Here is a 22,568-nt window from a genome sequence, read left to right as displayed (position 1 = left end):
TCAGTCATCAAACCGTGGACAGAAAAGGACACGCATTCTTCCTGCAGGGTCTTGTTTAGTCAGAGAGGTTCCTTTTCCTTTGCTTATGAATTAAAAAGATCACATCTTATTCTTTATTTTTTCCTTAAAACGAGAGTCACTCTTGTTGATAGTAGAAAATAAAGAATAAATCTTACCATCCACTTTGGGTGTTTCCTTTGCAATAATACACTCCCCAGGCTGTAGCAAAGATTGGCCATAACACATGTCTGACTCGGTGCTGGATGAAGAGAACGCAGCTGAGGAGCAGGGCGTCAGATCTTCTAGCTTGAAGAAGTCCAGCCCCATGTTGGTACCTCCAAAGAACCTGCAGCCACCGAGGCAGCCACAGCGGTTCCTGCTTCGCTTGTTCCGAATGCTGGCATCCTCTGGCCACAGGAACCAGAGTCTGAGGAAAAGAGGAGTGAATAAAATAAGAGGAATGGAGTAAGTAAGAAAAAGAAAGTATTTGGGCTCTATTCCTCAGCTGGAAAAAAGCTTTTTCCTTCCCTGCTGTATGCCTGATTTTGTCCAGTCACTCATACAGAGACCTTGTCAATAAAACGTACCTGTAACATTTACCTACAGTAATAATACACATGCTGGAATAAAGGACTGAAAACAAAGCACTTCACTAGCACTGGTTCCTTAACAAATTCTGAATTATTCCATTTACAATCACAGCAGGTGATCAATACTCTAGTCTGATATCATGTTTAATGAGTCAGGTTACTGTAAATGACGAAATAGAATGAATGACATGTAAATGAGTTGAATAGCTTCACGACTGTCTCAGTGACACATACTAGAGGAGTGTGATTCAAAGTGTGAGTCAGTCCTCCTCTAAAAGGAAGCGTCAGCTTTTACATTCTCCAAAACGTGCAATTATTACTGGTCTCCCATGATTTGTCTCATGGGTGCTAGTGAGCGCACTGCTGGAAAGTTGAGATAAAAAAACAAAACTTTTTTTTTTCTTATTTTTCTTTTTTTAAATAGTTGCTTGGAAAACAAAACGTTTAGATTTTTTTTTCTACCTTTTGGTCTGAGCATCGTGCAGTTCCAGAAATTGCCTCTGCACTTCACATTTGGCTGGGTGGTCAGCAGCCAGGGCAATATCTGCCGTGATGAGGTTCAGGTTGACTGCACCCGCCTCCAGCCAGACAGAACGTCGCAGCAAAGGTGGCTGACCGAGACCTAACGGCTGACCCGGACCTTGACCCTGTCCAGCCGGCTGCAGCCTGGTCACTTCAGCGTGTTGTTGTTCAATGTACTGCCGGATGTTTACATCCTGCACCACGGCGCTGATGCCCTCGCCCACTGCCTGGTTGTGCAGGTTACAGTTGGCTACACGAATAATGCCCGTCTGGAGGTGGGGAAGAAGAGAGAAAACAGAGAAGATCCTCAAAGAGTATAGAAAAAGAAACATTCTGAAGTTAAACAGTTATAGCTTCAGAGTTTAGTTTAGTTTTTTTAACGCTTATTACCTTGATACTAGCAGCACAGCCATGCTCCACAATGAAGAGGTCAACTCCATCCATGGCCAGGCGTGTCATGGTGTACTTCAGGTCCTCGGATGTGCGACAGTGACCGGGGAGGCAGCTCAACTGAAAGACGACCATCATTTAGTAGCAGAAACTTTTGAACCTTTACTAAAAGCCGAGCTCCTGTTTAGTGTTAGACTGTGCTTTAAATACTGCTGCACAGCTTGCAGACACAGTGGCTTAGACACTAATGAGGGCTTTTAGGCAGTGTTTTCAAAAATATCCTTGTTAGTATTCAAACACAGACAAGACATTTTGTGAGACATGTTCCATCATTTTATACATCATGGTGCTGTGTATGTGCAGCTGTTCCAAGCAGATAAATAGATACGGGTGAGACTTTTTTCTCAGACTTTGTTTTTCTGTGAGAAAAAGTGCACGTTCTGAGTCATGCATCATTAAAGAAAGGCTCAAAGTGGTCTCCGTTTATTTTCTGGTCTCATTTGAACATTTCATTTCACAAAGGACAGCTCTGACCAGCATTCAAATCTCACAAAAAGCAGCCTTCAGCCATAATGATCTAATTTAGCAGCTTCCAGTAAGAGATTCAGACACACGACTGCTAACTAGTTCAAACCGGAGCTTGACAGCTACAGCAGAGAAAGTGAAAATGTGTGTAGAAATAAGTCTCAAATATCACACAGTATTTCATTGTATGCTGTCTGGCTGCACCTTGGCATCGCAGATGCGACGATCAACACCGTGCTGGCAGATGACAGAGGGCTTGGGTTGTTCTAGCTGGAACTCTCGGGAGAACACGTGGAAAAGGAAAGTCTTTGCCCACTCAATCATGCTGGCCACCTAAATAATCGAGAAAAACAGTCACATTGAAAAAAATAAAAAAATAGATACAGTCATTACGGGAGTTTGAAGCATGAAAAACATTAAAGCAATTTGCACATTTCTTCAAAATTTGCAAACGCAGGTTTGATTTCTACTGTACTGGTGTTTAATTCCAGCTAATAAAACAGACTCACACACCTGTGGAACAGTGACCCTGCCGGTGAGACCCCCAGCCTGCATATCAATAAGCCAGGCATACTCCAGTGTGTCACTGCCCAGAGGAAGGCCCTGAGCGGAGAACATGGCGTGGGCCCTCATCTGCAGGCCAGACAGACTCAGGTGGCCGTCTCTCAACACCCCATCAGCTGTGGGACGCTGTCACAAAAGAAAGGATTTGCACAAACCAACATAAATTGATATGACATGATGCTTTTTTCCCCTAACGTGTAACCTGTGACCACGTTCTTTAATAAGCCTCCAGATTTTCTGTATTCCAGATTTAAAGAGTGCATATTATCTGGCCAAGGGAGGGAGATGAAGACACATTCTCTGTCGAGGATTAGTGAAAGTTATTAACTCAGCAGCAAATAGGATCTAACACAGCTAAAGATTACAAATTCTGTGCAGTTGCACAATATGCAGCTGCTTATGCAAACATGTGGCAATTGCAAGCGTGATTCACATTATGCAACATCTACAGCAGGTTTTATGGTTTTTGAAGGACTGAATTGCCCTTTCAGGCTAAGTTTTAAAAAAGTCATTGTTTGTTTTTTTATTGCTGACTCAATTCAAATGTGAAGCCACATAGTTGCTTGACTTAAGTGGTTTCAAGTAATATCCGAATAAATTCAAGCTAATAGCAAAATTGCACTGAAAATACTCCTACTAAACACAACTGCTGTCAGTTCAAAAGAAAGAGTAAAGAAATGGCAGAATTTGCTTAAGTTAAAGAACACTTGCCAAATGTGATTAGTATGTGAAAAGAAAAGAAAAATACACCAGCACCCTGGAGGTCTAAGGTTATTGTCCACATTTGGGTAAACAGCTTTTGAAAAACACCTTCCAGTCTGGAGATTTTCACAAACTCAGTTTCTGCATTTACATGTGGACATGACAAACAAAGACTTACACCTCTCCTTATCTGACATCAGACTGTGCACTGTGTTACTGGTCCATCAGGCTGCTAATAGGCCAACATTTCTCAGGGGTTATATCATCACCTGTTGCTTCCTTGACAGAACTTGACATAGGTGTTTGCATTTTCATGGAGACAGAGATTCTTAAACTAAAGCAGTATATCTATATTTTTTTTTTAAAAAGAAAAGAAAAAGAAAATCCATATATGTGTGTGGACGCAGCCTAAACTGGACCCAGCTGGGCCTAAGGGTTGGTTGCTTTTTTGGGTGTGTGTTTCTAACAGTTTTTTATTGGCATATATTTTAAAAACCACAAAGGTAGACATGAGTTGCATAGTAGTCACCAACCAGTGATTAAAATCTACTTAATGTACCGAATTAGCCTGCTGTCACGATACTTAATCTTAGCTTGTATAAAAACTATCTGAAGGTTCAACTGAAATACTGAGAAGTTGTGCTGATGTGGTCTAATGCTGTTTTAACTTCAGTTATTCATTTATGTTTACTCAGTATAGCTGGCTAAATCACACAGCTGCATTAACATGGTAAAGTGTAACTCTGTGCTCTCCTGCAGGACAGCCCTCTGAACAGGAATGTGGTTTGGGAGTCCAAAAATAGTGTAGCACTAAGATGCAGGTGCTTTGAGTCACTGAAAGGCATAGAGGGAGTGAAATAGAAGCATTGTTTGCTGGAAATACACAGAGACGGGACTAAAAGCATCTAAAACAAAACCAATCAGATCTAGTCTAATACTTATATATTTAAGAACTTCCAGGCACCCTATTAAATCACAGGAGCCCTACATCAGCAGGTAGGTGAGTCTAATACCTGGTAGTTGTCACTGACAAAGATGTGAACGGGGGACAGGAGCAGCTGAAGCTTTGTCTCCTTGTAGCCCTTTTTCATCTCAAAACACAGCCGCTCCAAGAAGCCGGATGGAGCTTCGGGACCCTCGCTGCTGCAGTGCTGTAGAGCCCAGAGACAGCAAGCAAACATACTGAGTCATCAGCACAGACACACACTGATGGAAACCTACTGACCAAAGATAATGAATATATATATAATTGAATGTATACAATCTATCTACATGATGTAAATTTACATTCTTTCATTTTTCTTTTACCAATTAAAACAATATTTAGTAACTGATTGCTGTACTTTAAAAGTATGGGTTATTTTGTTCGTCTTACACTTGACTGTTTCCAACTGCAGTGAGTAAATGCTTCATAACCATATTCTGTGCACTAACTCTGCTCCCCACCCCTCGTTCTCAACTACTTGTGTCATCAGTCTTACCACTGGCAGCCGGCCGTGAACTTTGTAGAGGTTAATGAGCACGGTGATGTCCCAGGGCCGCAGGTCAAGGGGATGGATGTCTGAGGTTTCTTTATGTTCGCTGTCCTCCATTCCCAGAGGAGACCAGCCAAGGCCCGAGGAAGTAGAAGTGGACAACACAGGGCTCGACACGGCTTCCTCGAAGTCTGTGTACATGTCATCCTCGCCAAAATAATTTTCCTGTGAGAACAAAATATGAGGGAGATTAGAAAGTTGTTAAAAAAGGGCAACTTTTTCATGATTACATTCCACTTATGCTTATTTGGTGCTTATGTTATGAAGTGTCTATTAATAAATTGGTTCAGTGACTACATAGTAAGTCATAGCAGCTGTATTACTGACTGTAGGATTTCAGTACCTTGATGGAAATCAGAGCTCGGAGCAAAGGCCCATAGAGAATTATTTGAGAATCTGGTGACATTTCCATTTCCACATGAAGTCTGTCAGGGGGCAGCTCTGAGGGGTCAGTGGTTGCCCGACTGTGGGCAGCTGAAGCAGATGTGTGAGCCACTGAGGTGTGTTCTGGGGGCCGCAAGGCCGATAGCATGGATTCCTCCATCTCAGAAACTGGGGAAATAATCAGAGCGAGGTAAAACAACAGTATCTAAACATGAATGTAAAAAATGATGACAGATTTTAAAGAACTCATACTGAGCAGTTAGCTTACATGACTGTTTGAGTTGCTCATCAGCCTTCTGGGGATAAATGGGGTGCCAGGTGTAGTCAATGATAAGCAAAAAGTTGGGCACACTCCAGCAATCTACCCAACCAGATCTGATGCAAGGACGAGAAACATGGACACTCAGAGCACAGTCATAATGCTTTATCACCATTTCAGATGGATTTTACACTTTATCGTTTGCTTCATGACCCGTTCATCCGAGGACACAGCAGACGCAGCAAATAGGTCACGCCTGATTTCTCCGTAGCACACAGCGTGCTGGCCCAGAAAGTATTCGATCGTAACCTCCCAGGGGGTTAGTGGGTGTCTGACAGTGCTGCGCCTGTGGGTCATGTATAATAAATGATCTGGATGTTGGTTATCATGTACCCAGTGCACAAGGCATGTGCATGTGCTGCCTAAATAGCAAAGGATCTTTACAATCTCTTTAAACTCCCACTGACCGAGTGGTTTACACATTTGCATAACAAGCCCCGGTTCAATTCCTAGTTTGTCAACACTGATCTCACATAGCTCTAATGTGAGCAAAACACATAACCTGCTGAGTTCTGACAAGAAAAGCATTTCAAAAAATGTCCTTCTCTTAAAATGTAATTTATTTTCTTCTATATTCTCAAGTTCACAGAACTGAAAATAAATTTGAGGATTCATCAGTGATTTGTTAGCATCTGTAAGAAATATCACAATACAAGATAATTTCGGAGCTTGATAAATAGATAAGTTAGCTTTTAAACCTTGCTAGACATCCATACATACATCTTTGTGGGGCTAGGAGTCTAACCAGACCTCTTTCTCCTCAGTCACCTGCACCAACCCCTCTAATTGGACACAGAGACTTGATGACAGCCAAAAGACAATATCTCCAGTGTATCCTGGGCAAGTTCGCCATGACTGAAATACCTCATCTGGGGGGCATCACACTCAGACACCTGAAGCACCTCAGCTGCCTCCTTTTGATGTGGAGGAGTAGCTGCTCTACTCTGAGCTCCTCTCGAATGACCGAGCTCTTCACCCTATCGCTAACCGAGAGCCACAGACATCCTTTGGTGGAAGCTCATTTCAGCAATTTCTTTCTTTCGGTCACTACCCACAGCTTGTGGTCGTACATGGAAAAATAGATTGACCATTAATCACAGCTTCTCTTTTCACGCTCCGCTCTCTCCTCTCCACCTCAGACCAGTACAATGCTTGGGTAAGGCTTACACATATAAGAACATTTAGATAGTACAGCAGCAGCACACCACTTCTTTATGTCATCAGAGGAAAACAACATCTGCACAGAAGGTAGAATCATTCTGGAAACAAGTGCTGTGACCAGATGCAGGTAAAAATTACGGCACTGTATTAAAACAAAGCTCCGTGGGGAGAGAAAAAGATAACAGTTGATGAGAAGAACAGTTTGCTGCCTTTTTTTAAATGTGGGTATAAAATCTTTGAGGTTGTTCCACAGCAAACAAAACAAAAAGGAAAGCATGTATCACGCCATTTCTGGATTCAAATTTTAATTCATGCAGTGAATAAACTAAAAAAAAAAAAGAAAAAGAAAAAAGAAATGGCGTAAAGAAAAAAAGGAGACCTCAAAATCCCCCATCACCTACTTCAAGAAATACAAACTGAAGCTTTTGGAACAGCCCGCGCATTACTCTGCTCTGAACATCACTAAAAATTTGATGTGCAGCCCTTAAACATGTGCGTGCAAGACACCCTAAAATATCTCAGAACACAGAGATATGCAAGTAAGAGTGGCTGACATTTCCTGAATCGAGAATAGAAACACCCTCGGGGGTTAAAACAAAAAACAAAAAGGAGGGTTTGTGAGATGTGATATCTGTAAGCTATCCACGCTTTTACAATTACTGTTCATGAAATAACAAGATATGACTGCAACAGTGCAAGGCTTATTTTTCATTTTTAATGTCTGTATTTACTGCTTTTGACTTAAATGGCACACAACTGCAGCTTCATCTTGCATAAGATGTATTCATGCAATTCAAAAGGTCCCTTTCCTGAGCAGAAACGAGCTCCATTAAAAAAAAAGTCTTCTTCATGTCACTTCAAACCAACATGGCAGCAACAACTGATCAGACCACAGCATGAAAAGTGCAGGTTAGTGCTACTCTTACTTGAAATTACCACCTAGTATCTTTTTACCTCAGAAGTAAGAGATGTGAGTCAGTGTTACGGTGGTGAGTCATCATGCTCTTTGCTAACGCACTCACTTTGTTCCCCCACAACTAGAGAGAAACGATTCCCGGCCTTAACTCACTCTGCACGGGTGATGTTCCTCCACCTCGACTTGGCGGGTTTCGGAGGGGGAGCTCCTTGATTCTCCCCTGGCATGAACATGTCTGGCGGCAGCTTCATGTTCTGGTAGTCTTTGGCCAGGGTGAGGAGGGGGCAGCGGCTCGGATGGCACTCTGGCAGGGAAAGTCGCATGTCTGTATCTTCCGCCTGAGGAGGACAAAGTACGTGAACATTAACGCACCTGCACCCGCACCCGCACCCGCGTTCTGGAGTCACATTTGTGAGTACATAGCAAATAAATCTGTATCTATAAAATACTGCTTTGAAATGTTTTTTAAACAAGAAAATCCTTTACAACTACATAAAAAATATGGATATTTATTTTTGGAATAAACTATAAACCGATTCACTCACCTTTAAGCTGAAGCGGGTATGGCAGGTGGTTGGAACAAACTCATTGAAAGGCAAAGTGAAGTCTATATTGAGCGTCTCGCCGCAGGCTGCTAGGTAGACTATAGAAGATCAATAATGCAATTGATTAGATTGCTGTCCTCCTAGGATTAAGTAGAGTATACATATACTGTAAGATGTATCATGACTTAATAGAGTTAAAATGCCTTGGACCTTAGCTGCCAACGTTAAAGAGGTATTAAAGCATCGATTGCCTTCGTGGCTCTAACTGGATGTTTTTCTTATACTTTGATCTCACAGTGTATACATAACAAGCATAAACAGCAGGTTTATTTGACACACTGTAGAACTGTATCACTATTATTACAAAGGCTCTGTGTTATTTCACATACACATAACTTCCTTTAAAATGACACATGCAGCAAGGTACGTCCTAACAAATCAGGACATCGTTAAACACATTTGCAGTAAATATTCAGTATGAGGCTTTTAAACTTCTAGGCTTATCTAATTAACATCCTATCAATCTAATCTTTTTATAACCTTACAGTCCCTTCATTTCAATTACTAGTTTAACTTGCCGAGAATGAATGCTCGACTGGTAAAGTGACAGTTACTCAGAGAGCACACCTACTCAAGATGTTTTTTAAACACATTAAAGTGATTTCATGAAAACATTTCATTTAAAATGAACATCAGCTGTTCGGTAGATCTTTCTTACCATTCTCCTGCTGTTTGGTGGAACAGTCAATCCAGTTGTGTTGGTTTGCTGCCCAGATCATCTCAAACTGGTGGAAAAGGATCTTGAACTTCCAGGAATACGGCACGAACGAGTAGATGTCAGGGGCGCTGTCACTCGCCCAATCCTGGATCAAATCTAAAAAAGAAAGGGAAAAGAAAAAGTGACTTTCAAGATTGTCTGGGATTTCCTGATGTGTCACACATGGCCAAATAAAAGAATCGGAAATTTTGCTCACCAGTGAAGAAGCTTTTCTGGGCGTAGATGAAATGGTACGTGGCTTTGTACACTTCAATCTCACACTGCCACGACTGGGGCATGTTCCATACCCGGGGGTAGCTGGCTATCACATGGAACTAAAAAAAATGGCAAAGACAAAACAAATGTTAACCTTTGAGGCACCTTGTGCGTATGCAACATTAGTCTCTGCTTTGGCTCCTCTCTCCTTGAATGCTGAGGGAGCTGAAATGTAATAACTTTCGAGTATCTCTCCAAAACGTCAAGTGAAAAGCCTCGTTGCTGATTGCCTGCTACTTACAGCCAACATCTCAGCCTCCAGAAGGGTCCTGTACTGCATGCTGCTGGTGGTGTCCACATGAAGCAGCTGACCTTTGATGGTGGGAGAGTAGCCTGAGGGCACAAGCAGAAAAGCAATCATCTTTCAAAAGCTAGAGCTACGGTTAAGTTCTTGGAAATATTGTCATTTACCAAAGCTGCTTATGTTAACTTCTGGGAACAGAGGTGAGCACTGACATAATTTCATCTGCTCTGTGTGACAAATCGTTAGATCTCAAAAACTATGGGTGCTTTCAAGGTGAGACAAAGGTTTGGCTGTGGAGGAGTTTTATAATGTTGCTTTAGTTCATTGAGTTTTGCAGTCATTAGTTTATGCACAGCTTTTCAGTCATGCTGAGGTCTGAACTTTGACTGGGCCGTTGCAACCTTGATTCTTGTCTTTTTTTAACTTGTAGTTTTGCAACTGTGATGGGAATGACTGTCCTGTTGCATGACCCAGGTGTTAGCCGTTTCATGGCCTCACATTTGACTCTAGAATACTTTGGTATACAGAGGAGTTCATGGTCAACTCTATGACTTCAACGTGGCCAGGTCTGGTTGTCCTTTTTACTGAGGACAAAATAATGATTCTCAATGATAAAATCTTCACTTTACAGTTACACAAGTTCACTGACTTCTTACTTATAAAAATACTTAATTATCAGAGTTCCTGAAGTCAAAAGTTGTTAACAAAGTTCCTTACAGGCCATGACTTAACAAATGTTGACAAACCTCAGTCTGTGTGCAGCACACAGAAGAGAGGAGCTGAGTAGTTGCAGCTTAAGCTGCAGCTTATCATTGCACGGTTAACCTCAATCACATAGACCAATGAGTGATTACTTTCGGCAATCATTCAGCAATCTTTAATAAGCGATTAGTCATTTACTAAATAAGGAAGCAGGAGTTAAGTTAAAACTCTTGTTTAAATGTCTTCAGTTTATTTTTTCAAACTATTTTTATATTTGTGAAAATCATTCATAAGAACAGTGTTGTGATAAGATGCATTATGTAACTAAACTGTATTTAAAGTTTAGTTACAGAAAAAAGGAAAAGAAAACAATCTCCAGGTCTTGGGCCTGGCAGGTGGCTGGCTCGCTGAGTAATATCACAAAACAAAAGTGCATGTAATGTAATTTTAGAATTTTTACAGTGCAATATATAAGAATGATTTCCATAATAGTAAACCTACACTCTACACACTGACGTACCAAAGATTTTAATAGTTTAAATTCATTACAGCCCCTAATTTGAATTTAACTTGAATGGAGGATGTTGCACAATTTACATTGGTTCACTTTAAGAAAAAAAATCATTTTAGGAAAAAAAAAAAAAAAAAAAAGAGTGAATTATGATTCATTAGATAACTGAATAAACTGCAAAATTAAATTTAGCACACTTAAACATTATTGAGAAATGAATTTGATGAATATCAATGGTAATAAATATCTGGAATAATAATAAAAACAGAGATACCCTCATCTTCATCATTAGCCATACTATAAGCAGGTTGAAGAATCCATCGCTGCACACTTAAATGAACTTATAGTGAGATCTGATAAAGCTGCTTATCATACGAGCAGTTCAGCCATTATTAAGTGTAAAAGATTATTACTACATGATGAGAAAACTGCTGCGTGCGCCTACATTAACCAGAACTGACCTTGAGCCAGGGGGATATTTGCTGATGTGAACACTCATATTTTGGTCTACTGCTGGTATTTGAATGAAACACACACTTACCATTCTCTCCCACAGTCATGGGGATGTTGACTTCCAGGTAAGAGCCTGCACCTACATTCACATGAATGGCATTGGTTTCCTAGTAACAGGGATGAAGACGTATCAGAAGAGAGAGAAAGCAAGCAGCAATATCATACATGCTGTCAAATTATGAGTGGGCGCTTCAGAGAATAAAAATACAAGAAAGAAAAAAAAAATCACCTAATCTGAAGAGAAACGTGTTCAAAAGATGTAATAAAATGACAATCTTTCCTGACTCGAGCAATTTTAGGATTTTATTCAACGTGTATTAATGGTGTTATTTAGTATGCACTTCACATGCTTTGTGAAGATCCCTGCACTGCTCCAGGAAGAAAATATGAAAAAGCATAAAACATGAACCAATATCAATAGCTCAAACATGGTGAGATATAAAGACAAAGATGAGGAGAGCAGCAGGGAGAGGAGTAAAGATCAAAGAGTTTGGCAGGGGGAAAAAAAGCAGACAGGAGAGAGAGCAAGAGTCACCCTGTTTTTGGTGAAAAGCAGATCGATGGTGGCGTCAGCAATGATGTTCATGCGAAGCTCGAAGGCCTGGATCTGCCTGGGTTTTCCTGGCTGTGCAACCTCAGTTGCCTTCATGGCCTGGTAGTCTGCAGGCAGGAAGAACTTCCACAGACAGTCCCTGAGAAAGGTAAAATCATATTATAGAGCCAAGTCTAAAGACTTACAAGTGTGAACCAATCATACCATCGGGGTGTTACAATTAAAGACTTGATGACCCCCCCCCCCCCCCTCCCTTTCAGCCAGTTTCTACTGGCACATCTCTGAGCTAAACTGGCCAGTAAATCAGGAGTTTTCTTTCAGTCATCAATCAAAACGAAACCCCATCAGTTTCGATTGGCTGCCTTCCAGAAGCCAGCCCTCAGCAAATACTGGAGCTGGATTTAATTTTTTTCCTGGTTCATGAGCAATAGGTCACCATCTCAAACACATTCACTCATGTTTTAGTTGGAATGAAATCCAAAATATGGAAGTGCATAATGACCCTGAAAACAACTTCAGCAAGCAGGCAACAAACAGCTTTTTATGTGTACACAGGAACACAGTCTATTCAGTGAGTAAGGATTTCACACAATGTTCAGAGATTTAAGGCAATAAAGAGATGGACACAGCATCAGTGCGCAGCCTACTGTTTGCAGAAGTTTTTAATGCCTAGTACTTTGTGATGGCCTCCACAGACAATCTCCAACTTCTTGGAGTGCAGCTGATGACGCTTTTACTCGGTAGCCTTGGTGAGCTCAACAACACATGAAAAGGAGTTACGCTCCAGTTCTTCAGTTCATACCACATCACTGTAAATATGCTTGAAAGTATAACTGGGCCAGGGCTAATATGTTTGGGCAGCTCACCCAAGGAAATTCTGTGTGTGCAATAATAAGTTTGTGGTATTACAGTGGCAAAATCCTGAGGAGGACCTCTATGAACTACAATTAAAAACAGAGATATCTTTAAAACTAATACCTCCAACTGTCAGCTTGTACTCTAAAAACCTATTAGCTCAGGTTTCATCTTGCTGATTTTGTTTTGTCCATCTGTACTCACCTCTGGCGGTCTGCCCAGGGCCCATAGTTGAAGTCAGTTCCTTTCCCACAGACGATGTCCAGACCCCAGCAAGGAGGGAGGTCCTGCAGCTTATCATCCTCACTGCTCGTCTCTGCTTCCTCGCCACTCTCCTGCTCCACAGGAACCAGACCTGGACATATACACAGTGAAAACGTCAAAACCTGGGTATCAGCAGAAGGCTGAACAAAAATACACAACTGCACTAAAAACAATCATGAATATGCTTTAATAGAGACAGCATACTGGCTGGGAAATTTTACATTTAGTGTCAGCAGCTATTAGTTATTCATGTTTCTGTGTTAGCACAGAAATCTCAGTGGATGTGTGCAAGCATGAGCTTACCTGGTTCATCTTGGTAATAGTAGATGTCAACATCATTGGACTGCATCACAACAAAGCCCTCTCCCATCAGTCTGGGAGGTCTAGATGAGAAATTCACAAAATGACAATTCAGGGACAAATATGTTAGACTCTGAACTCTGTGGCCTATTCTACTATACTGTGAACCCATGATCTTTTAATGCAATGCAATGCAATGCAATTCAGTCTCAGCATAGTTGAAAGAGAGACATTCACTTGGCAGCATAATTGAGTAAAAAACAAGAGTAATTAAAATAAAATTGTTCTAAGGTAACAAAAATCTTCTACTTGTGTTTTGTACAAACCAGCAGAAAAATATAAACCCTGTCTCATCCTGTCTGTGCTTAACATTCACACCATATATATGCATGCTGCAGGATAAATGAGAAGCACTACGGAAAGAGCGCCGCATAATGAGCCGATCTTTTGCAGTCATTATAATATGCTTAAAGAAACAAGTGGAAATAAAGAAATAGGATATTCTTCAAGCCGAGTTATTTTTTGGGCTACAACTCCTCTAAAAATGCTTTGAGGTAAAAAGTTTTATTATTAACAACACTGTAAACAGAGAAATACTGTTTATGTGCTTATCTTTGTTAGATGACTTGAACTCACTCGTCATTCTGCATGCCCAGGTAGCGAGGACTGGGAACCAGCATGACCCGCACATTCTCCAGTGAGCCTTTGACAATGTGCATGTACTGGTCCAAGTGGCTGGAGGGAGGTTTGGTGGCATACGTCAGGCAGGCATCCTCAAAGTTCATGCACAGAGTCTGTGGGAGGTAGTGGTTCCCAAATGCCAAGCGACCCTACAAGACAGCAAACACACATTATTTCTTTCACAAATGGTAATACATGCCCCTAAAAGGTTTTGAGACATTCTTAGGTACTTACAGTGCTGATGTTAACTTTGATGACGGGAATGAGGGACCGCCAAGATGATGACGGATCCTGACTTTCAGCTTTAATGTTGACACTACACAAGAAACAGAAGACAGTTTCACGATCTTTAAGTAGAGGTGTGATTCTAGTCAGCTCACTTCATTTGACTGTCAGCAGGAAACGACAGCAGCTCTGTTCTGTCTGCACTCCTAATCCACTTGGTAACAACAGATAGAAAAGGGTGTGAGATTATGCAGCTTTTTCAGCAGCTGTTTATCATTCACAACCACAGCACTAAATATGCTCTCGCACTCATTTCTGTTCTGCTGAACTGAAACCATAGAGACATGCTGGTGAGAAAATATATAAAGCTGTACTCCTAACAATGTTATCACAGTTAAAAAACAAAATATACACTTTTTTAAAAATTGTAAACAAGCATTTAGACCAGGGGTGGGCAATCTCAGTCCACGAGGGCCGGTGTCCCTGCAGGTTTTAGATCTCACCTTGGTCAACACACCTGAAACACATGATTAGTTCCTTACCAGGCCTCTGGAGAACTTCAGGACATGTTGAGGAGCTAATTTAGCCATTTAAATCAGCTGTGTTGGTTCGAGGACACATCTAAAACCTGCAGGGACACCGGCGCTCGTGGACTGAGATTGCCCACCCCTGATTTAGACTGTTGCATGTGTTCTTTTTGTTTCAGCTATAGCCAAAAACTGACAAGTCATCCAAAGACATTTTTATTTGATTTTAAGGTAACACAACTAGAGAAGTTAGCGTTTACCAATCAACAACTTAGAAACTTCAAATAAGACTCATTTCCAAATAATATTAACACTGGATAAATAGCAAAGCTGCCTGATGATGCCATAGTTATACCTTTCCAGTGTCTTGTTTCTGTCCTCTCGCCCCCTCTCTTCATCTTTTTTGGGCCTTTGAAGCGTGGGTTCCAGTCCAAAGGTCTCCTGCAGTCGTGCGTAGAGGTCAGTCCGGTTATAGACATGGAACTCAAAGCCGTTGACAGTCACGTAAAGCCTCGTCTCTGCCTTGGGATCTGATGCAAAAAGACAGACAACTCAGAACTCAAGGTGATGTTTCCACACTAGTCATTGCTAGTTGTAAATAGAAACTAGCTCAGTTAGAAAAGTTGCATCTTGATAGTCAAACATAGATAAGCTAAGAATTCCAATATATAAATATATTTTTTCTGTGGTGAACTAACATATGCATTTAAAAGTTTAATCTAAGCAGTCATCAAATACTTCCCTACTCACCATGTTGTTTCTGTTTTGGATTATACATTTTCCACCAACGAAATATGAGAAAGCCGTCCTGTATCCTGTAACACACACAAACAACATTCAGCATGCAAATTATAAGATAAGAGTGGGACGGATGGAGGAGAAGCAACAACAGAAACATCGGTCAGATTACCTGATAGACATGTCTTGGTTGATGTAGTAGACATCTCTGAACATGACCTTCCCTGACAGCACAGAGAAGGAGAAGGAGCCTGTGCACAAAGGCAAAGTTCAACAGTGTTAGCATGTTTTAACAATGGCAACATAAAGTGTTGGTTTTACTATTAAACCGTACTAGTAACATCCTGCAAAACTCTTTGGATTTGATTGCAATGTCTTCAATTCACGCCTAACCAGTTAAATGAAACACTACAAAACTGCAATTAAAGAATTATAAAAGCTCTGGTACAATAACAGGAGCATGGGTGTTGCTGGGATATTTAATCGCACTTTCACTCTTATCAAAGAGAGAGAAAAAAAACCCCAAAAAACAATTTTAATTACGATCTAAATCAGCAAGTGGGTCAGAGTCTGTCACTGAGTGAGAAAGATGAATTTGAAAGCTCGAACATGATTTCCTGTTAATAATCTCTTTTGGCTCATAACATGTCTTTCTCAGTTTCAATTACTTCATGCAAACAGAGCGACAGCACCTGAGTGCTTCATGCATTATCATTCAAGGTAACACTTCCTCACACTGGTGGAATTTCTTTCCACTGACTGACGAGACAATGTCTAACTTGCTCCAAAAATCCACACAGAACCACAAAGGCTAATGCCTTCCTGTAAATTCATGCAGGATTGAACTGAAGCCAAATGATGGCGAAACACACCCGAGGCATGTTTGAACCTGCTTAACACCTGCCACAAATATGTCAGTAAAAAGTGTACATTCTCTTTATCTGGATAGAAAAGACAATCGCAAACAAAAGGGTGACTGCTCAGTTTGTACCAGCATATGTTGACAAAGAGATGTCAACTACGCTTTGCTCTTCTCATTAAACTTTCATGCTGTCTTTGTTGTCATTTTGCACTTCTCATTCATGCAGTCAGTCAGGTTCAATTTTGTGTTTGTGTTTAATTGATATGCGTTTTTGAAAGAGAAGCTCACATCCTAAAAACTAAGTGAGGTTTCACTGGATTGTGGATTGTGTCACCCACGTTTAGAAACTCAGTCTGGTATTGTTTGCTCAGACTCTGTGGATATAATCACTGAGAGAACCTGGCTCATCATGAAATATTCAGCAGACTGAGTTAACGCCTTCAACTGAAAGCTTCCTCCTCCCTATTCATCACTGTGCCACAGAGCTCCTGGTGAACACACCGATGTGAATGTAGCCATCCTTGTAGAGTCTGTTGATGATGAGGGTGAGAATGAGGCCAATGTTGCGTGAGTTGTAATAAGTTAAATAGATAATCCATCCACAGGACAGAATGGTGGCTAAAAGAGGAAAGAAAGAACATGATTTCAGTCAGTAAAATTAATTTTAAGGGTAACAGAAGCTTCTGTCTGCTTGTAAACATAAAAATTTAGTAGGCCAACACTTTCAAATATAATCACAATGCTTGATTAATTTCTGTTGGGTCAAATTCTGCAGCAGCACAGCATGAGTACTAGTAACACATTAGGAACCCCACCTGAAAGTACTCTGTTTCCTTAGGGATTATAATAGTAATGCAGATGGAATTCATATACACTCCATTTCACCTGCTTTAGTGCAAATTCAGGTGAACCTGCTCTTCTCTATAAAAAGATGGGGTTCCACTATCAAACATGACAAAGAAATAGGTTTAATAAATTATTTAACATATATACATATACATATATATATATTCATTAGTGACTGAAAGCTTAAACTCAAAGGACACCTGCTATTAAAAAGTTGATCTAGGACTATACTCAGTCCTAGAGCTCAGTACAGCAAAACGTCCAACATGTCAAGAGAACACATAAACTTACTGTAAACTGAGCTGAATCATTGCTGAGTCATTGCTATGCATTCAACGCTGAGTATAAAGGCCAAAAAAATGCCCTTTGTGTGCAGTGAATTGAATTAAATTGCACTCTCATAAAGGTGCATCGATTGAAATAATATTACTGCTGCAAAGCCAATATTTGCAACTGGCAGGTTAACCAACACTGAATTTAACAAAGCTACACATACAAATTAAGTGTCTCCATAAAAATTTTACTACTGACCAACAAGAAGCCAGATGAAGTTGGAATCATGCTTGGTAAGGAAATTATCCAGATCCACAAAGCTGGGGAAGGTGCTTTCATTGGTCTTGGCAGCATGTCCATCCATGGCTACAGGCTCACAGTCTGATGTCTACAACTGAAATGATCAAATGTCAGATTACTTTCACTGGCACATGAACATGTTTAAGTATGCAATGAACTACATTACTGTAGAGAAAGACAAATACTATCAAAAGTGACTTGTTACAACCATCATGCAGATAAATACAAGATTAAACTTTTTTTTCCCTTTAGAAATGTCTCTGCATCCACAAAACAACACAGCTGCCTCCTCAGGGGGGGTGAGTCAACAACTTAAAATTATTCTTGGAAATTACAGGAACTGTTTTGGTACATAGAGTTCCAGATTTCCAGAGGGGCCTTCCACTTTCTCAGAGCACAATTTGAAAGCCAGCATCCGTGGAAGCACGGGATGGTATTAGTGGTCACTACATGAACATTTTGCACATCCATGAAGAATAAATTCTGAACAAGCTTTGGAAGTTTTAAAGAAATACTGGCATCCAGATGTCTTTTGTAGGCAATGGCTTGAAACTTGTTCAAACTATATCCTGGACGTTATAAGTCTGAACTGGATGTCTAGACTTGTTAAGAGCTGAAAAGTTTAGACTCATTGTGAAAAAACAACAAAGGAAGTCCTGAAGAGCTAGGCAACTAAGGTCCTGTTTCCAGTCTTGCTAAAATCAGCAATAATGCAAAAAACTAAATATGTCTTAGTCACAACTGCACCACACTCAAAATGACTCATTAAAAAAAAAAGATGATAATAATAACAATAATAATTAAGTTTCTAGCTCTAATATGTTTTCCTTTAAAATTCTTTAATATAGAGTTTAAATAAGTCACAATTTTTTGCTTTTCTGCTTTTATTTACATTTTACGGTGTCTTAACTATTTTGCAAACCGTGTCATACATAATGATAAACAATGTGCGTTATCAAAACTGCTGCATCCACACTGCAAGTTACATGTTAGAACTACACTATGTCTACACTGGCAGGGCTGCATCATATTTGGCATAAAATTTGCATCACATAAAATCTGGCAGATTAATTTGCAAATATAATTCTGTAAGAGAAGAAAAATAATAAACGAGATGAAGGAAGAATGGTGGGCAAAAGGATCATTACTTATTTCATCTTATATCCTGTGGTCATATCCCTCCAAGTTATAGTTCACATCACGTAGACATGAAGTAAAGATGCAGCAGACATTGTCACACATTAGAACTTAACAGTCAGCACGTAGATTTTCCAAAACTGTGTTTTTGTCGGGTCACAATGCCCGTGAACCTTGGCTCCTAAAATCTAATCAGTTCATCCGTGAGTCCCAATGGACTCATGTACAGACAGGCAAGCCCAAAGCATGAAAATAATACAATTAGCATTAGTTATTAGTATATAGTTAACTTACTGTGAAGTTTTCTTTAAGACTTCAAACCAGTTACATGATGCATATTTCCAGTACATTACAGTACAGTATGGATAACACGATGCACAATCATAATTAGCTAAATGTGTAACTACTTTGCATGCTGTGGCTCATTCGGTGATTTGTATTTTGCTTCAAGGATTATTAGTGAGAGGACGCTGGTGAAAAGCTCATGTGTGCCCGTGTATGCTGTGATCTCAGTCACCCCATGCTTAAAGGCTTCAGTACTGTACACACAAACACAAATCCTCATCTAATCCACCCCAAACATTGTTGGCTGTAAAACCAGTGAGATGAAAACAATCCCAGCACTATTTCCAACAGAAAACACAGTTTCTAAAAGTTTCTTTCTGACAGATACTACATGTAACTACATGTGTTTGCTTGTCACATTTGACAAACTTTAAATTAACAGAAGTTCCTGATCTCACATGGACTTTAAATCAGCTACCTGCTAGATGCTAATCCAGCTGTGGCTGTCGGTTTCTTTTCTGAAGCAAATGATAAGGAAATGGGCAAAAGATCCTTTAGGTCATTGTGTTCAAACCTGCCCACATTCCAGAATCTTACTTCCTGGCTAGCCTACCATGATTCCTTATCATAAAGCTTACTTCACTCTTCTGTATATCCAAAACACACATAAAGAGTACTAACAGCAAACAGAAAGAGAGATTATATTTCTCTCATATTATCTTCTCTTCATCGGCTCCCTATTAAATCGAGAAGTAATATTAAAAATTTTTCTTCTAACGTACAATTTCCTCAATGATCATGTTCCCATCACATTAAAGTCATCATAGCATTACATTATGATGATGCACTCAGCATTTCTTCTCCCCTCTCATCTTTTCATATCACTCCTGATGTGAGATTTACACTCATGTTAAAGCAACGCGTTAAAACGGCAACCTCTCTAAAATACTTCACTGTAACTCACACCATATTCTGACATGCATTTCCAGCTACTACAACTACGACTTCTGCTGCTATTTTTAAAATCAAATGAAAAAGAAGGGATCAACTTCACTTGATAAACCACAGAACATATAACCACTTGCCAAAGTTAAAACATAGACTCTATCTGTTAAGAGTAAATCACATTGTGCATGGTTGCCTGAACCATTAGTTTAACAAAGAAGTCTCAATGATCATCACCTTTAAAATATTCTTACTGACAAACACATTACCCACATTCATACAAAACCAAAGTATGATGTTTAAATCATATGAAAACTGTATTCTGGAAATACACAGACTACCCATCCATTCCTGTAGGGCAAGTTCAGGTTTTACAATCTAGCATAAGATATGAGATGCTGGCCTTCAGGAAATATCAGCACTGGCAATCAGTGACTCATAATTGTTCTCTGCAAGCTCAGTGTTTTCACTTTAGGTTCATAATGGTGACTAGATTAGACCAAGAAGCCATCACCTGAAGTAAACACCCATCAGTCTTTAGTTTGTATACAACAATTATGGTAACTAACTTTTTCATGCCAACGACCATTCAATGGGCACACTGAGCAGAACTACTGCATAATTCAGTACATGGGGGGGGGGGGGGGGGGGGGGGAACACCCCTCTATTCTTCATTAAAGAGATGCATTATAAAAGTATCCACATTTTCACACAACGAGCAGATGAACAATACGCTGGGATGTCAGAAAAAAGTCCAATTGAAGTCTCTTTCTATACTTAGTGAGTCTACTGTCATTGAGCATTCATTACAATTTCAGATCCTAGTAGATATATGCAGGTACAAAACCCTGTTATAACTAAACAGTACTGTTTTATGTCTAATTCATTAGTCAGTCACTTACTGATAAAAGTAACTCATAAGTATGAGGACATGATTTATCAACCACCAATGCACCTGTTCATAACATCGATATTTTTATTTAGGAGGGATTATAAATTATAGCTTATGGTTGGGATTCTGACAACAAAAAAACAAAGGTACACAAACAATCGAGGCGCACTGTCCCATTGCTATAGTTGAAAAAGGATATACAGAGAATCAATAGCTAAGATGACTGGCAGATTAAAAGCCCCAAAATATGTCCATTAGTTTGATTATTAGCATTATATTCGCGCAAACAGGTAACCAAAAGAGCAATTAAAACGTTTTAACGTTTAACCCAAATAAATGTGGGACTGCAAGATGATCCGAATGTGGCAAAAAAAAATGGGGAAGTTGTCTGGCAGTTTGTCTTTGTTGACAGAGGTAATGACATACATAAAAGGACATCGCTGCATCATTTTATAGAAGGCTATGAATTGGAGGGAAAAGATAAACAAGGTCAGGTGTGAAACGATTACTCACTCCAGCTCAGTGTAATCTGGAATCCAGAGACACCTGAAACTAACCACACACCTAGCTAATCCCAAGTCTTGAGCAATTTCCTGAGCGTTACCTACAACAACAAAAAACTGTTGTTGAATTTAACTTCTCTTCTTTTTAGACATTCGTAGCAAAAGGCCGAGTTACTGATTTGTCCTCTGCGATCAGCCTGCTTCTTCGCTAATGACGTATTAAGCCATTAATTTAAGAGCCGCTCAGTATCATAACGTTAGCACTGAGGTTAGCTAGCATGCTAATGACAGCAGGCCGCGCCCTCCAACTTCTCCTTTTCTGAATTGTGAAAACAAAACAGCTGGTGCTCCTTACATACCTTAATATTCTCAGTAAAGCATGGGGTTTCATCTTTGCTCCAGTTAGTCCGGAGTTTCTGTCCTTTAGTCGTGTCGGAGATGGCCACAGCTAGCATGCCCGGTGTGTAATATTTACCTGCCAGGCAGACGACCAGTTAGCATCTCTTCCTGTTGTGACGAGACCGGCCACAAAAACGACCAATAGGAAAAAAGAGCCAAGGCAGCTTCTGACCAATTAGATGAGAGCGTGACACACAGCTGACAGATATTCTTCCTGCCTCCCAGCGTGATTGTTTTTGTGACAATGGTGTTTGACGTCGTATTGGGTGCATAAAATCTATTTACCATAACATAAAAATTACTTCATGCATTAAAATAATACAGACATTACTCTGTAAGTTGCCAGAGTGTTAAACAAAGAGCACATACTGAACAGAGATGCTTATATTTTTCATAAATGATGACTTTATTTTTGTCGGTTTCGGATTAGTTTTCATTATCTTGAATTTGTTCTTCATTTTTTAATCACTACAACAACATCAACAACAACAACAAATAATAATAATAATAATAATAATAATAATACAACATTGAATTTAATGTATTTTTATTTTTCCAGTTGACTAGTCCTCTATTTTAGTGAACTATAACTTGAACATCACTCTTCAGGGATGGTACCTACCTTCAAGCTGTTCAGTACATTTAAATATGCACTGAACCTCCTGCTAATTCAGTTTAGCGGCACATATTGCTTCAGAATGCCATGAAACATGTTTCCTCCTGTAATCTGGGCTCTACCTTCTTGCACTAAAAAGCACTTTAAAGTTAGGTACACTGATACACCGCACTGCTTCAAGGGGCTGATGTGTTACACGTTTTGTTGTGTG

General features: G+C 40.0%; 1 protein-coding gene across 10 annotated transcripts in view; it reads right to left on the bottom strand.

Annotated features, from left to right (window-relative positions):
• Positions 1-21,860, bottom strand: part of kiaa1109 (KIAA1109 ortholog) — a 72,892-nt gene extending 51,032 nt beyond the window's left edge. For all 10 annotated transcript variants that reach the window (XM_025900930.1, XM_025900934.1, XM_025900932.1 and 7 more), the window contains exons 1-26: positions 21,702-21,860; positions 17,539-17,674; positions 16,663-16,779; positions 15,472-15,550; positions 15,312-15,376; positions 14,917-15,091; positions 14,044-14,125; positions 13,765-13,958; positions 13,132-13,211; positions 12,769-12,919; positions 11,692-11,848; positions 11,185-11,263; positions 9,428-9,519; positions 9,128-9,245; positions 8,872-9,027; positions 8,154-8,251; positions 7,762-7,946; positions 5,481-5,587; positions 5,172-5,380; positions 4,775-4,993; positions 4,307-4,444; positions 2,541-2,717; positions 2,232-2,360; positions 1,503-1,622; positions 1,053-1,381; positions 177-427 (exon numbers count right to left, since the gene is read on the bottom strand). In XM_025900930.1, coding sequence (XP_025756715.1) covers positions 177-427; positions 1,053-1,381; positions 1,503-1,622; positions 2,232-2,360; positions 2,541-2,717; positions 4,307-4,444; positions 4,775-4,993; positions 5,172-5,380; positions 5,481-5,587; positions 7,762-7,946; positions 8,154-8,251; positions 8,872-9,027; positions 9,128-9,245; positions 9,428-9,519; positions 11,185-11,263; positions 11,692-11,848; positions 12,769-12,919; positions 13,132-13,211; positions 13,765-13,958; positions 14,044-14,125; positions 14,917-15,091; positions 15,312-15,376; positions 15,472-15,550; positions 16,663-16,779; positions 17,539-17,644 — 3,613 coding nt within the window. In that variant the 5' untranslated portion in view covers positions 17,645-17,674; positions 21,702-21,860. The remainder of the gene's footprint in view (positions 1-176; positions 428-1,052; positions 1,382-1,502; positions 1,623-2,231; positions 2,361-2,540; positions 2,718-4,306; positions 4,445-4,774; positions 4,994-5,171; positions 5,381-5,480; positions 5,588-7,761; positions 7,947-8,153; positions 8,252-8,871; positions 9,028-9,127; positions 9,246-9,427; positions 9,520-11,184; positions 11,264-11,691; positions 11,849-12,768; positions 12,920-13,131; positions 13,212-13,764; positions 13,959-14,043; positions 14,126-14,916; positions 15,092-15,311; positions 15,377-15,471; positions 15,551-16,662; positions 16,780-17,538; positions 17,675-21,701) is intronic.
• Positions 21,861-22,568: the final 708 nt, after the last annotated feature.

Source organism: Oreochromis niloticus, linkage group LG19 (genome assembly GCF_001858045.2).
Source record: "Oreochromis niloticus isolate F11D_XX linkage group LG19, O_niloticus_UMD_NMBU, whole genome shotgun sequence".
Classification (NCBI taxonomy): Eukaryota; Metazoa; Chordata; class Actinopteri; order Cichliformes; family Cichlidae; genus Oreochromis; species Oreochromis niloticus.
Note: the sequence above shows the minus strand (reverse complement) of the source record. Positions and strands in the feature narration are given on the sequence as shown.